The sequence below is a fragment of the Chlorocebus sabaeus genome, chromosome 19 (genome assembly GCF_047675955.1).
Source record: "Chlorocebus sabaeus isolate Y175 chromosome 19, mChlSab1.0.hap1, whole genome shotgun sequence".
NCBI classification, from domain to species: domain Eukaryota; kingdom Metazoa; phylum Chordata; class Mammalia; order Primates; family Cercopithecidae; genus Chlorocebus; species Chlorocebus sabaeus.
Window position 1 is genome coordinate 189,206 of NC_132922.1, and position 15,378 is coordinate 204,583.

The 15,378-nt window shown below is 61.0% G+C and overlaps 1 protein-coding gene across 3 annotated transcripts; it reads right to left on the reverse strand.

Annotated features, from left to right (window-relative positions):
* Positions 1–1,897: 1,897 nt before the first annotated feature.
* MAPK8IP2 (mitogen-activated protein kinase 8 interacting protein 2) lies at positions 1,898–12,547 on the reverse strand. 3 transcript variants are annotated; one of them, XM_007976279.3, is made up of 12 exons: positions 12,380–12,547; positions 11,379–11,484; positions 9,780–10,055; positions 9,553–9,646; positions 8,199–9,389; positions 7,811–7,886; positions 7,520–7,692; positions 7,320–7,429; positions 6,441–6,548; positions 6,214–6,284; positions 3,114–3,212; positions 1,898–2,737 (listed from the first exon to the last, which is right to left on the reverse strand). In XM_007976279.3, exons 1-12 carry the CDS (start codon positions 12,442–12,444, stop codon positions 2,665–2,667), a joined length of 2,442 nt encoding a protein of 813 aa, XP_007974470.3. In that variant the 5' UTR covers positions 12,445–12,547; the 3' UTR covers positions 1,898–2,664. The 3 variants fall into 3 exon arrangements, with proteins under 3 accessions (XP_007974470.3, XP_007974469.3, XP_007974468.3); XM_007976278.3 differs by having other exon boundaries at positions 8,199–9,422; XM_007976277.3 differs by having other exon boundaries at positions 8,199–9,425.
* Positions 12,548–15,378: the final 2,831 nt, after the last annotated feature.

Sequence of the window (15,378 nt, forward strand, 5' to 3'; positions counted from 1 at the left end):
GCCAGGGGCAGACGTAAAGGTGCTGGGGTGAGGATAAGGGTGACAGGAGGGAGGAGTCTGGGGTGACCAAGGCCTACAGCTCAGGTGACTGGGAAAAATCATCAAACAGAACATAGATGAATGCAGGGGTGGGGGGAAGGCTTCTGTGAGTCTGAAGTGACTGTGAGTGGCACCCTCCGGCCAGCCACAGCGGCCCTCACAGCTCATTCTTCAGAGCAACGGCCCAGTGATCAGCCGAAGAAGTGCCCCTGGAGGTCAGCTGGATCTGGCCAGTGGTCGGCACAGGGGGCGGCCGCCAGGGCCCTGAGCACAGGGAAACCGTCGAAAGGGTGGGAGGGATAAAGCCAGCGAGGGAGACCCCAAAACCGACCAAGCCCGGGATGGGGCGTGGAGGGCGGCCAAGCTCAAGAAGACCGTGAGATTGGAGAAGGAGCTGCAGAGGTGGAAGGCAGACAGGTGAAGGACTCACGAGCATGTCCAACAACCGTCCTAAGGGCCGGCGGGAGGGAAAGTTTAACCACAAGAGAACTGGAGACACGTTGCGGGGCGGGGCCAGGCCGGGCAGGGGCGGGGCCAGGCCGGGCAGGGGCGGGGCCAGGCCGGGCAGGGGCGGAGACGGGGGCGCCAGAGGGCAGGGCCTGGAAGATTCTCACCGGAGAGGAAGAGCAGAGGGAGGAGGTGGGTGGGTGGCAACGGTTTCCAGGCAGCAGCTACAGGGGACTGAGGGCCACACCCCGAATGCCCTAGCACAGGGGGTACAAGTTTATACACCCTGTGGGGCTATCTGCCTCTTTACAGCTTTATCTTAATTAGTACGAAGGTTTTCTCGTAAACGTTCTGTGTTTCTGTCGTGCCACTGGTCTGCGTCCTCCATCTCTCGGGGGCCTCAGGTCTGTGCGCTGCACACGGGCTAAACCTCTGGATCACGATGCATTTCCTAACACTGGGCAGCTATTTCTCTGATTGTTGGCTCTGTAGAGACGTGTTTTTTACAGACAGCACTTTTTAATGTTTATGTAGTAAGTTTGTGGATACTTCCCTTAGCTCACTAAGGAACCTTCGACTGTTCTCTTCCTGGTGTTGCACGAATCCTGTGCTCAGACAGAGGGATCCAGGCCATGCTGACCCCTGCCTGGGAGGTGGGCTCGCCCAGGAGGACCTGGGAGGGAACCTCACTGGGTATCTACAACCATCTAAGCACATGGTGAAAAAGTCACCTATTTTCTTCTGGCTTTCTCTGGAGAATTTTTAAAATATCAACTTTAAGATCTAAGTAGATTGTTTTTCTTTTTCTTTTTCTGAGATGGAGTCTCCCTCTGTTGCCCAGGCTGGAGTGCAGTGGTGCAATCTCGGCTCACTGAAACCTCCGCCTCCCAGGTTCAAGAGATTCTCGTGCCTTAGCCTCCTGAGCAGCTGGGATTACAGGTGTGTGCCAGGACGCCTGGCTAATTTTTGTCTTTTTTGTAGAGATGGGGTTTCACCATGTTGGCCAAGCTGGTCTCAAACTCCTGACCTCAGGAGATCCGCCTGCCTCGGCCTCCCAAAATGTTGGGATTACAGGCGTGAGCCACGGCGCCTGGCCAGATTGTTCTTCAAGGAGTTTGTGCCCCCACTGCACACTGACCTAAGCCGTGCTGGCCCCCAGTCTGTGCACGTGGAAAGGACACCCCATTGCACAGCCTCGGCTTCCTCTGTGGCCAGTCAAGTGTATTTGGGGAGAATTCCCAGGGTGCTTCTAGATACGGCACCTCAGATGAGGCCCCAGAGCAGCACCGCAGGGACCCCCAGCACAATTTTGGAAAGAACTAAAAGGGTGAGATTCCCACGACCCCCCACACCATGGGCAGCCCCTGGGAGCCTGGCCCCAGGTCTCGGCACCCCCTAGAAACAGCCAGCGTCACACCAAGCAGAGAGTTTATTGAGGCCTTGGGCAGGGCCCAGGAACACAGCACGGGGCGTGCGTGGGGCGGATGCACGCTGGACTGCAGGGGTGCGCTAGCAGCGGCAAGCGGAGGAGTACTGGGGGCCCAGGAGGGGCCCCCTCCTCCTAGCAGCGTCTGGGGGCTTCAGGTGAGCATCAAGAACCACTCCTAGCCTCCGCAGGGCTCTTTTGGGAACCCTTCCCTGCTTCCCCCTGAGCTCCATGTGGGGTGGGGCTGGGGCGAGGGGGCCCCTCTTGTCCCTGTGGTCAAGGATGGGACGATCCCTTGAGATTCACTATAAAAATTAAAATTCCCTTATAAATCGCAGGGGAGTGGCAGGAGGGCATCACTTGGAAGCCGGCATTACCCGTCCCTCGAGCTGCGCCTCCTCCACACCCCCGAAGTTCTGACCCCAAAGTGAAGAATAGAGGATAAGGTTTGCAGGCACAGAGAGGGGCAGAGACACCAGGAGAGAGAAAAGGGAGGCTGGGGAGGGATGGAGGAGGACAACACAGAGAAAGAACGGATCTGAGGAAAAGCGGGGGCACGGGGGCCCCACTCCCCCGCAGCCCCCACAGCTGTGCCCTGGGGACCGAGGATGAGAGTTCCCAGCCCGCAGACCCCCACAAGCGTAAGGTCCCATGTCCCCCCAATCCAGTCCTTGCCAAAGCCATGGTGGCCTCTTGAGACATCTTCAGCCCCAGCTGTGCCTGGAGCAGACGGCCAGAGAGCGGTGGGCGGGCTACTCCAGGTAGATGTCCTCCGTGGGGCAGGCGTATGCCAGGTGCTCCTGGTAGTACTCCAGGAAGGCGCGGCTGGGGGAATATGGTCCTCCACCAGCCACTCAGGGCCGGTCCTCAACCCCCAAACCGCCTTCCACGGTGCCTCTGAGCTATCCCTCCTCCCTCTGCAGCCATCTACAACCCCCCGCCTAGGCATGGCCATGTCACCCCCAAGTGTGACCCTCAGCTCTCCTGGCCCAGCAATTCTACCCCTGCCAGAGTGCCTGGGCCATGTGTCTGTGCCTGTCCTCACCCCACGCCCAGGACCCCAAATCATCACCCACCACCACCCTCTCTACACAGCGCATCCGGTTCTCCTTCCCCAGACCTCCCCTGCCAGGCTCCTGCCCCACCTGCTCACCTCTGCACCCGTTCTGTGTCCCCACCCACACCCTGGGGCCCCACTCACCCCACGCTCTGCGCCACCGGCCTCATGGACTCCTGGGAGACAAAGACGTGGCAGGCGAAGCGGCTCAGCAGGGGGTGTTTGGTGATGAAGCCAAAATAGCTGTGGGCAAGTCAGTGTGGAGGGCACGTCAGAGCCCTGGCCCAGCCTTAGCCACCCCAAAAAATGATGTAGAGAGAAGAGGCAGGAACAAAAGGCTTGGGGAGAGGGTAGGGGACGGGAGGGTGGGGGTCGCACAATTTAAAGATCTGAAGTTGTCTTTTTTTGGTTTTAACCCAAGCACAGGGCTGGGCACCCACCAAGAGTTCATGCTCTGAGTTAACTCCGTGGTGACCAGGGGCATCCGGCCCACGCTGAGGATGCAGCTCCCTTCTCTGAGCTGGCGCTGCCGCCCTCTGTGGCCCTATTCAGGGCCTGCCCCAGGACCACAGAGCAAGGCCTCTGCCCAGCCGCTGGAGACCATGTCTCCTGCCATCTCAGGCCTCCTTCTGTGGGCCCTGCAGACTGACAGCCCCTTGCCCAGCTCCGAGGTGGGGCTGGACGTTACCCCTGGTCTGTAAAACCCTCTTCTGCTCTATCCCTCGCTCCCACTGTAAAGCAGCTCCTTGCAGGGCCTCACTCATGGAGTCACTGCCCAGCTCCTCCATGTGTGCTGTCTTCTCATTCCAGACATTAGCAAAAATCAAAAATCATCGTCCAGAGGGAGAGGCAGTCAGAGTTCTGCAGCAGGACGCTACCCCACCCCCACCCCTGAAACTGGCCGACCCGTCCATTCCCCCACGGCTTCGGGGCTTTGTGATTCCACCAGATGGGAAGCCACATGATGGTCTGGTTGCCAGGACAGTGTGTGCACGCTGTCCACAGACAGAGCACAGAGCCGGCCTCAAATGCCACGTTCAAGTCATCATGGTAATAAGCACTGACCCGCAGACCTGGCTTCCTGCATTACTCAGGCACCATCCTCAGCCCTTTCGATTAACTCACAGAAGCCTCATGACAGCCCTCTGAGGTAGGGCCCTGATGGAGAGCTAGGCACAGAGGTTCGGAAGCTTGCCCAGGACACACAGCCGGGCTGGGCACCCCTGGGAGAAAAGGCTACAGTCTGTGATCCCAACACCAGACACCCTAATGCCTGCCTGATCCCAACACAGCACACGGCACGTACTCCTGACCCACCACCAGCCCCAAGACGAAACGAGTTCACCATTCACTTTACAGTTTCCTCCGTGCCTCCTCATGGCGAGGGATTGGGGGTGGGGGTTCTGGGGTGACAAATATTAGGAAGTTTTGGGCCAGGGCAGCAGCTCCTCTGCCTCCTCCCACCTCCACACCACATCTTGACCCCAAACCCCAAACTCGACTGACCAACTTCCTCTCATGGAATTCTAGCTGGAGCCGTGTCCAGCCTGAGGCCTGAGCTTCACCCAGTTTCCTTCTGACGAGAAATTTGGGTCATTCTTGCTCTCCTGGCAGTGTCTGCTGTCCCAGTGGCCCCAGAGCTGGCCCCGCTGTCTGGTCTGTGCCCCTGCACGCCGTCCCACCTCTCCACCCCAGAGCTGGCCCCGCTGCCTGGTCTGTGCCCCTGCACGCCGTCCCACCTCTCCACCCCAGAGCTGGCCCTGCTGTCTGGTCTGCGCCCTGCACGCTGCCACCTCTCCACCCCACTGAGCAGTGTCTCTGCGTGGATTTCATCAGACCATCTCTGCACTTGGCGGGGACGACACAAAAGGGCTCCGCATCTTCCAGCAGGCAGCACCCTCACTCTGGACCACAGCGAGAGTCCATAAGGCCACCAAGACGCACTGACGTCTGTCCCACACCTCAGTCCTGGTAGCACCGTACCCTGCTGCATCCTGCCTGCCTGTGAGCCTGCTTCCTCCAACTCCCCCCAAGTCCTTTCCAGCCTCTGGCTGGCTCTGCCTTTCTGGTTCCTCCCTGATCTCCTTCCTCTAGGGTGCTGGGACACAGAGGGCAGGGGCCTATGCCTGGAGGGAAGCCGGTAGCCCCCCTTGGCCCGCTGTTCCTGTGTCAGCACCCTGCCTAGCTATTCCCCTCTTGTCTCAGTGATCTACCTGCCCTGACCTAGTATCTTCCCTCCAGGTCTCCCTCCTAAGCTCCAGACCCATGGGACCGACGGCCACTTCAGTCTCACTGTGTTTGTGATTCATCCCACATCCCCTCTTGGTGTGTGGGTGTGTGGGCTACAGTACAACCATCCCCCAGGGATATGTCACCCTGGTCTCTTCAGGTCAGCCTCTACAGCCGGTCAACCTAGGCCCTGCCTATAATACCTCTTCAATGCCTCTTGCATCTGCACACGTGGTCTCAGGACACAGCGCCTGTATAACCTCAGGCTCCACCAGGTCCCCTACTGGCAGCACCTGTCAATGCAGTCGGCACAGCGGCCAGAGCCAGCATGTAAACCTGAGTGTGTCACCTCCTGCCATTAGGAGCCTTCTATGGCCTCATTACCAGCAGGATTAAGTACAGCTCCTTGGCGTAATCAAAAGGGTCCAGGTCTCCACCGACATTTCTAGCTACTCCCCTTACACACAGGCCCCAGAGCCCATAGCCCCCGACCACTGCATCCCACACCCTTGGCTCAGCTGGACCCCACCAGGAAGATTCACTTCCCTATCCCTGTCACCTGCTGTCTTTCCAGGCTGGCCATCCTGAGTCCCAGGAGGACTTGCCCACCTCTGGGGGTCTGCTCCCCAGGGCCCACTCGGGCATCCTCCACACCCACACAGGCTTCTCACATCCTTCACCCGTGTGCCTCTCTCCACCCAGACCAGATGCAAGCCTGTCTGACCTGCGCCTCCTGAGTCCAGCTCAGAGCAGGCGTCACTGCACCCTCAGCTCAGAGAGCCAAGTGGGTGCAGGTAGAGTTCTCAGGGTTGGGCACGAGCGGCCCTCAGGGTCTGTGGGGACTTGGGGGATGGTTAGGCAGCCCTCAGGGTTTGTGGGGACTCCGGGGGTGGTTGGACTTTCAGCGTTTGTGGGGTGGTTGGGGAACTCGGGGGCAGTTGGGGGACTTGGGGAGTTGCGGGTTTGTGGGGACTCGGGGGGCAGTTAGGGGACTCGGGGATGGTCGGAATCTTACCAGCTGTTTCGGGGGTGGCAGCCGCAGAAGGAGATGTTCTTCATCTGGAAGAAATGGCTGCAGCGCTGGAACTACAGCAGAGGTGGGCAGAAGCCCCCGTGTTAGAGGAGGCCTGGGGCCACCCCTGCCTCCCGCCTGCCGGACACCCCTGCCAGCCTGGCCCCGTCTGACTCCGTGGCTTAACCCTACCCCCCCCGTCCCCTTTCCCCAGTCCCCCAAACCCCCACCTCGGGCCCTCCTCCGCTCAGACTCAGCTTGACCCCCCGAAGAGAGATCTCGAGGTCACAGGAGGCAGGAGGGCGCAGGTGGACAGTCAGTTTCCGGGCAGTGGCAATCTAAGAAGTTGGGGGAGAAGAGGGTCCTGAGGGGCCCACAAGGGCGTCTTTCTTTCCCCTTGGTGGGACTACATACGCCTCTGCTCCTTTTAGCTTATGTTTGAGGACATGCATGCTGAGGACTCCTGAGATGCAATTCTGGAAGACATAAGGGGAGTGGCCTTGGCCACTCCTCAGGCTCAGGGGAAGCAGTCACCTCTCTGCACTCAGCGTGCTTCATCTTCCTTCTGCTCCTCCAGGCAGGGTGCTGCTCTGGGCTCAGGAGCCAGGAACACAGACCCCACCCACCCTGGCCTCTTCACTGCCTGGCCCTACAAGCTCCAGGGAGCTCTCAGAGGCAGGGCTGCTCTGCCCTGCTCCCTACCGCCCCCCAGCCTCAGTCTCAGTACTGGTGCATGGGCAGGCGCGCACTAAACGTCCACTGAGTGAGTGGATGAGTAGAGGGCTGCCAGGGAAGGGGCTGTGAGGGCTGGTCTTGATTCCAGACAGGAAGAGGAAGGGCTGATGGCACTCAGGGCCAACTGGAAGGTCTGTGGCCCAGAGACCCAGAAGTGATGAGGGACAGCTGCTGAGCTCTGCCCTAGACTCACCTGCTCAGGCCTCTGAACCAGGGCCTGGGGTACTCATCCAGAGCTACCCCTGCAGCATCCCCCACACCCTCCCTGGAGGAAATCAGACGCCTTGGAGCCTCAAGGCCCTGTGCCAGCCTGCAGTGCTGGTGGGGCCACCATGCGAACCCTCAGCTTGCACTTGCCCGGCCTCCACACTGACCTTCTGCATGGCTGCACACAGGATGCCATTGCCCTGGTGGCAGGGCACCTCCACAGAGCCCAGGAACTGCACATCAAAGCGCTCCACCCAGCAGGGACTCCGCTTGCTCCCTGGGGAGGGGGGCACAGAGGGCCCAGGTCAGGCAGGGGCCTAGGGGAGGATCTGGGGTGACACACCACCCCTCGGGGTTGGGACCTCACCCAGCAGGTCCTTGGCAGGGCCGGGAACTGCATGGGCGTAGAAGGCAGGGAATACACCGCGCTCCCCCGTACGCATGTTGAAGCCACGGAACCAGAAGTCATCCTCCTCGGCCTCCACCAACACAGGGTCATCCACGTCCAGCTCCAGTTCGTCTGGATGCCGTGGGATGAACCTGCCGTTGGGGGAGAAGTCACTGGGGAGGGGGGCGGGATTGAGGGTCGTGTCCATTGGCGTCCTGTGATGGCACGGACTGAGGCTGGGGCCACCGCCAGCAAGGAGGGAGGCTGTACCTGAACACAGCCCTGTGGGTCTGCTCTCGCTCCTCACCGTTGACCAGACAGGAGAAAAGGCCAAAGGACTCGGTGCCTGGGAGACCAGATGGGACAGAGGTGGGGAAGACAGGGAGACAGGGGCAGAGTAGGGGAAGGAATATTTAGAGGCCTGGCCTTGGGCAGAGGTGGAGTCCCCTCTGCAGGCCGGTGTGGGTGTCCTGGGAGCAGGAAAGGGCTGAGGCAGAGCAGGCCACCTCATGCCATGTCCTGGATGGGAGAGGGTGCCCAGCCCTGACCATGGCCAGACCCTCAGGTGACCCCGGGCACTGTGGGGGAGCCTGGGACTGGGGCCAGGGAGCCCGCATGTTCCTCTGGGCCACCCCACTTTTCCCTGCCTCTCACTCACTGGAGGACCGAGATGTGCTGTTGACGAAGACATTGAGGAACTTCTTGGAGAAAGTGAGGTCAGGGCTGTCCGGCGAGGTGTCCCCCGGGACCTGACCACCGCCTAGCAGCGCTGCGCCCACCTCCTCCTCGCTGGCCTCCCCGCTGCTGTCCTCTTCGCTGTCGTGGCCCAGCCCGGCGCAGCGCCGCAGGCTCACCAGCTCCAGCTGCGTGTGCTCGTCCACCACCAGCGTGTACTTGACTGCGTCATACACCAGCGAGGCGTCCCGCGGCGCCGAGGGGTCCGTGCCCCTGCCCCCGGGGGGGCCCGCACTGTCCTCGGCATCCTCCTCTTCCTCGTCGTCCTCTTCGTCCTCCTCCTCAGAGCAGGCGGCGGAGCAGGCTCGGCCCGGGCGGGCAGCGCGGCCGGGCGCGGCCCACAGCGGCGTGATGGTGTCACGCGTGGGGTTGCTGAGGAACAGGCAGGGCCCGGGCTGCGCGGGGCCGGGTCGAGGCGCAGCGGGCGCGGGCGGCGGCGGCGCGCACAGCGTCTCCATGTCCACCAGCTCCACGTCGCCGGGCCCCGCGGCCGCCTCGGGGTCCTGGGAGTCCTGGGCAGCCCCGCCGGCCGGCGACACGGGCTCCCCGGGCGGGCGCGGCGCCGGAGACAGGCACTGGCCGGGGCAGCGGATGGGCGAGGAGCCCTCGGAGATCATGCGGCTCACCAGGTTGCTGAGCAGCCAGGGCGAGTCCGCGTCCTCGCTGAGGTCCGGCTCCGACTCCGACCCCGACTCGTACTCGCTGTTGGTGTCGTCGGGACCCACGGGCAGGAAGGCGGGGCGGCGCGGGGGTTCGTGCGGGGGCTCCGGCTCCGAGGCGGGCGACGAGGCCTCCTCGATGGAGTTGGTGAGGTGCGAGGAGCGGCCGCTGCTGCTGCTTCCGCCGTCGCTGCTCAGCTCCAGCTCCGTCTCCGAGATGGACGAGATCATGCGCCCTAGGCGCGCGCCGCCCGCGTCCTCTGAGTCGGAGCCGGGCGAGGACAGCTCCTGGCTGCTGCGACGTCCCCCGTGGCCCCCACTCGAGCGGCTTCTCAGGTCAGCCTCGATGCCAGGATCTGAGGAGGGCGAAGTCCCCCCTGGTGCCGGGGGTTCCGCAGGCCGGTTCCCTTCGCAGTCGCAACCCGGGCGCACTGGCGACTGCGTCCCGCCGGGCCCTGTGTCCGTGGGAGGGAGGGGGCCCGGGGGCTCTGCTGGGCAGGGAGGTGGGGGTCACCCTCTCTGCACCATCCAGGCCTCTTTCAGCAGCCAGCCCATCCTCCCTCCCCTCCCGCACCACCCCCCCACTTCACCGTGGCCCGCGGGCCCACCACCCCTCACCTCTGAGGGCCTCCGGGGCGGGTGAGCACAGCGCTGTCTCTTGCCAGGAGGCCGGAGGCACCAGGTCAAAGCCTCCGTTGTTGTTCAGGGAGTCCTGGGGTGGAGATACATGATGGCCGTCCTGAGGAGGGCCTCCAGCTCCCAGGGGGTGAGCAGGGCTGGCTGCAGAGTCCCAGGTGCTATGAACCCAGGCTCAGCTCCAAGGAGCTGTGGGTTGGGGCACTCACCTGGGCCCCCAGTGTGGTCAGACGGAGGGTGGTTGGCCGGTGCTTATGGGGCTCCTCCAGAGAAGGGGAGGGGATAAGGGGACCAGAGGCAGGTGCCTCTGAGCCAAGGTCTCCTCCCTCCTGGCCTTCCTCATCTCCCTCTTCGTCCTCCTCCTCCTCTTCCTCGTCCTCATCGTCCTCCTCTTCATTGTCATCGATCATCTCAAACTCCTGGAAGTCATCCTGGAAGGAGCAGATGGGGTGCGGCTGCTCCGAGCGCCCCAGGGAGAGGCTGTCCTGCAGGAAGGAGGGAGAAAGCAGGGCTGGGCCAGAGAGCAGCAGCAGCCCGGGGTCCAGGTGCAGAAGGGAAATCGGCGTGCATCAGTCAAAGGAGAGCCCCTTCCAGCTCACTCTGCCCCTGTCTACAGGGCGATGTTTTTAAAATCTGCTTAAGACACGTCGGGATCACTCCAGTTCTTGGGAAGGGCCCAAAAAACTCTACAGCTGAATGACAGGGATTCTCAGAGCAGCCCCAGCCCCACTTTTAGACTTATCTCACTGCAGAACCCCATCACATTTGACACTAGCACTGTGTTCCCTTCACAGCATTTTAACACAGCTTACAGTTACTGGACATGGTTTTTTAGTCTGTTGCAAGCCCCACCAGGGCAGGGTCACATCCATGTTGTGCACTGTTGCACCCACCCCTAAGAACAAGACCTGGGGCTCAGCGGATGTTCAGTAAATATCAAACAAACACATAAACGTAGAGACAGCCTGCACTCTGAGGATTCACCAACTTTGCACCAACCCCAGGGCCATTGGCACAGTTAATTCCCATGCTGGCACTTCCTTTCCTCCATTCCCTCCTACCTACCCCATCTGCCTGGCTCTGCTAACCTCAGGGCATGGTTGACATTTCCTCTGGAAATTCTCCCTGATTCCTTCAGTGTGGATTGGGTTCCCTTCCCCCTCGTGGAACTTATGTCTCTGTTGGAATGCAGCCCTTGACACGTGGGCAGTCATTGTCCCTTACAAGTCTTTCTCCTCTACTAAGTTGCAGCTCCGGAGGGCAGCTATCCTGTTCCACTCCCAGCACCCAGAGGCCCCCAGTACTTGCCACATAGCAGTTACCCAGAACTGTTCTTCAATAAATGAAAGCAGAAATGTGGAGAGACAGGGAGAAGGAGAAGCAGGAGATGGGGGAGAAACGATTTCAGCGGGGGGAGACATGAGAGAGACAGATGGGAGCTGCAGACGAGAGCACAGGGCTGCGGATGGGACAAGGTTGTGATGGCAGCTGCCAGGGGTTAGATCTTTCTGGGAGTGATCTGAGGACAGAGGGCACCCAAAGCAAAAGAGCACCTCCCTGTCCCAGTCTGGCCACTGATGGTGTCGGGGAGAATGCTGGGGAAGGCCTTGCGTGGAGGCCTGCAATGTGTTGGAATAAGAGAGGGTTGATACCAAGGAAACCTCAAGGGTTAAGTGGGGAAGAGCTATCAGAGGAGTCCCCGGTTCAGGGCTGAGCTCACACCCACCCTAAAACCCCAAGTGAATGCTAAGAAGAGCCTAATGAGGCCCTCCCTTGAGCTGGATCTGTGCCCCCAACTCTTCCCCCACCTTCTCACAGTGGTCTGAGTCGTAGCTGAGGCCCAGGCCACAGTCATCAGTGATCTCAGACAGATCTTCGTCGTCAAACTCTTCCAGGCTTATGTCCTGGGGAGGCCTGGAAAGGAGACCAGGGTCAGAGAGCTACCAACCTGGACTCTCTGCCTGGGAACTGGCCCTGAGGAGGAGCAGAGAGCGGCCTCAGCTCCTCCGCCCCGCGGTCTCCACAACCCCCAGCTCCCGGAATACATCCTGCCATCATCTTGACCCCCAAGCTCTGCTCTCCTGTGGATCCCCTCCCCCATCTGAGCCAGGCCTGCCCGGAGCAGCCAACCCTGCCCCCACCCCTCCCACCCCGCCTCCCTGGAGAGCCAGCAGCCTCTCCTCCCTCCACTCCCAGCTCCAGGCCCCTGGGGTCAGGGTCTTGCCGAGCAGGGAGGGGGGCTGCAACACGGCAGCGGCAGATGGGGAGGGGTCGCGCCTGCTCTGGGAGGAGAGTCTGGCCTGTTTGTCTCCCCCTCTCCGGCGGAGTGAGGCCTAAACCCAGAGGCCCAGCGTCCTCCCCACCCCAGTCCCTTCCCGCAGGGCCCCGGGCTTGATTTCCACTCTCTCCGGCCGGGCCCTATCGGCCAGGTCTGGCGTCCACTGAAGGAGGCCAAGGCCACCGGGACACGCCGCGCTGGGAGGGTGTGCCCGCATCGCGCCCGCATCCTCCCCCGCAGAGGGTCGGCCCGGGGCCTCCACCCTTGACAGGTCAGCGGTCCAGGCCGGGCGCGGCTCAGAATCCCGGCGGGGCCCGGGGGTCACGGAGGCCGGGGACGCGCGGTGAAGATGGAGGGAGTGGGAGCGGGGTGGGGGTGGGGCGCCGAGCCGAGGCTCAAGGACCGCAGGGGGCTGGGGCCGGGTCCGCGCCGGCGGCGGGGCTGGGCGGCGGGGACGGGGTCCGGGCCGGGTCGGGGTCGGCGGGGCGCAGGGAGCGGGGGGCCAGCCCGGCCCGGGCGCCGAGGGGGTACCTGCAGCCCGGCGGCGACAGCGAGTGGAAGGTGGAGAGAGAAAACATCTCCGCGCGATCCGCCATCTTCTCCGGGAGAGGCCCGCGACTGCGGCGGGGGGTGCGGGAGCCTCGCCGCGCCCCGCGCCCGCGCTCGGCCCGCCCCGCTCACCTCGTGACACGCCCTGCGGCGCCCGCCCCGCGCACCTCGCCCGGACTGCGCGGCGGCGCGGGGAGGGCGGCGGGGGAGGCGGGGGAGGGACGCGGCCGGGGACGCTGGTTGGAGGAGAGGCGGCGGCTTCACTGCCGGGCGCTGGCTGGGGAAGGACCGGGCGGGCGAGGAGGATTTTTCACGGGGAGGGGCGGGAGGGGCGGGTGGGCGTCGGGCCCCGCCCTGGAGGACCCGCGCGGGGCGGGAGGCCGGGGAGGCAGCGCCGGGGTCCGCGGGCCTCGGGTGCACCGTGGGCTGTTCCCTCTGGCGAGAGGGCGGGGCGGCCCCAGGAGCTGCGCCGCCGCCCCCAGGGGTCCCCCCAGGAACCCTAACCCGGGTGCGGCCCTGAGCTGGGTGGCGGGCGAGGCGGGAGGCGCGGCAGGAGCTGTCCGCCGTCGGGTGCTGATCGGAGCTGTCCCCACGGGGTGCTGACCGGGCTGCACAGGGACGTCTGCACAAGGGTCGCCCAGCAGGGCTGGATTCAGAATCGAGCACACGGTACTCAGAGGATGCTGGCCGGGGTTAAAAGTGGACTTTGGGCACTCAGTAGAGACTGCACAGCCGGACAGAGGTACCGACAGGCATGGGAGAAGTTAGCACCCACAGAGGCGATGTGCGTCCCATTGGAAACACTTTTTCTTGGGCACCGTGTTGCTGGGCCCTGTGTAGGGAGCTGACCCGCTCTGGCTTGGGATGGACCCCTGTGGGGAGGGCCATGGTTGAAGCTGAGCTCAAGAGGGTGGCTGTGGGAGGAGGCGGGAGATCAGGGTTGAGGGCGCAGAGCTAGGGAGACTGCAGAACACTTTTTTTCTTTCTAAAATAGAGACCGGTGACCGGGCGCGGTGGCTCATGCCTGTAATCCCACCACTTTGGGAGGCCGAGGCGGGTGGATCACGACGTCAAGAAATCGAGACCATCCTGGCCAACATGGGGAAACCCCATCTCTACTAAAAATACAAAAGAATTAGCCAGGCATGGTGGTGCGCGCCTGTAGTCCCAGCGACTCGGGAGGCTGAGGCAGGAGAATCATTTGAACCTGGGAGGCGGAGGTTGCAGTGAGACGAGATTGCACCACTGCACTCCAGCCTGGTGACAAGAGCAAGTCTCCGACTCAAATAAATAAATAGAGAGAGAGAGAGAGAGAGACCGAGACCGGCTCTCTGTACTGCCCAGGTTGGTCTTGAGCTCCTGGGCTCAGCTATCCTCTGGCCTCAGCCTCCCAAAGTGCTGGGATTACAGGTGTGAACCACAGCACCTGGCTAAATATTGGCTAAAGAAGGAGGCTGGAGTTTCAACAAGAGTGCAATCCCTTTTCCCCCTTGATGAAAGTTATGTGCCCTAAGATTTATGTCTTAGCTCTGTGGAAAATTCTTTTTTTTGTTTTGTTTTGTTTTGTTTTTTTTGAGACAGAACTTGCTCTGTTGCCCAGGCTGGAGTGCAGTGGCATGATCTCAGCTCATTGTAAACTCCGCCTCCCAGGTTCAAGCGATTCTCATGCCTCAGCCTCCCGAGTAGCTGGGATTACAGGCAATCACCACCACATCCGCCTAATTTTTGTGTTTTTAGTATAGATGGGTTTTCACCATGTGGGCCAGGCTGGTCCCAACTCCTGACCTCAGGTGATCCACCCTCCTTGGCCTCCCAAAGTGCTGGGATTACAGGTGTGAGCCACCACGCCTGGCCTGGAAATTATTCCTTAGGAAAGGACGAGGCACTTGAGTGACAAACACCAGAAAGTACATGGCAGAAGGAGCTCATGCCAGTCGGGAAGCTGGTATTGCCATTCCAGCTCAGAGAGGCCTGTGGCCAGGGCCTGATTGAGCCTGCACTCCTTGGTGCCCCGTCATGATTTATACTTTATGCCAATGACAGTATTTTTCTAAGAATGGCATTTACTTGGCTGGGCACAGTGGCTCACACCTGTAATCCCAGCACTTTGGGAGGCCAAGGTGGGTGGGTCACTAGAGCTCAAGAGTTTGAAACCAGGCTGGAAACATGTCTCTATCAAAAATACGAAAAACTGACCGAGCCCAGGAGGCGAAGGTTGCAGTGAGCTGAGATCACACCACTGCACTCCAGCCTGGAGGGCACAGACCCCATCTCAAAAAAAAAAAAAAAAAAAAAAAAAAAAAAAAAAAAAACCGCCATCTACTAGTTTATGCTTGCCTTCTTGACTTGGGTTGGCTGGAGAGAAGAGAGGCTGTCATCTCTCTGTGAAGCCCTAGGCTCCAAGCATGGTGCCCAGTACACAGTAGGTGCTTAGCAGACATGTGAATGAATGAATGAATGAGAGCTTATGGTCTCTAACCCAGTCCGGGGCATCAGGTCTTTGCCATCAACAGTCTTTTCCATTTTAGAAGCACTAAAAACATTCCCCATTTCTGAGGTTCACGGAGTCTGGGCCTATTAGCCACTCCCTGCCTTTCCCATAAAAATTCAAATCTCTTCCCAGATTTCATAGAGTTTGACCCTAACTTTCCAGATTTCCTTTTGATGCTGAGTCTTTTCACCAAACTGGTGAATCTGGACACCCACATAAATGACCCATCCAATGCCCTGGTCAGTCAGTTCCTTGACTTCTGATCTGTCAACAGTCTTTGATACTCAACTGTAGTGACCTCTCCCACAAAGTGCCTCCAGGATCTACCTTCATCTGGAGTTGCAGCAATCTTAAAATCTATTTTTTCTTTTGAGACAGGGTCTCACTCTGTCACCCAGCTGGAGTGCAGTGGTGTGTCCTTAGCTCACTGTAGCCTCAAACTCCTGGGCTCAAGGAATTCCCCTGCCTCAGCCTTCTGAGTAGCTAGGAC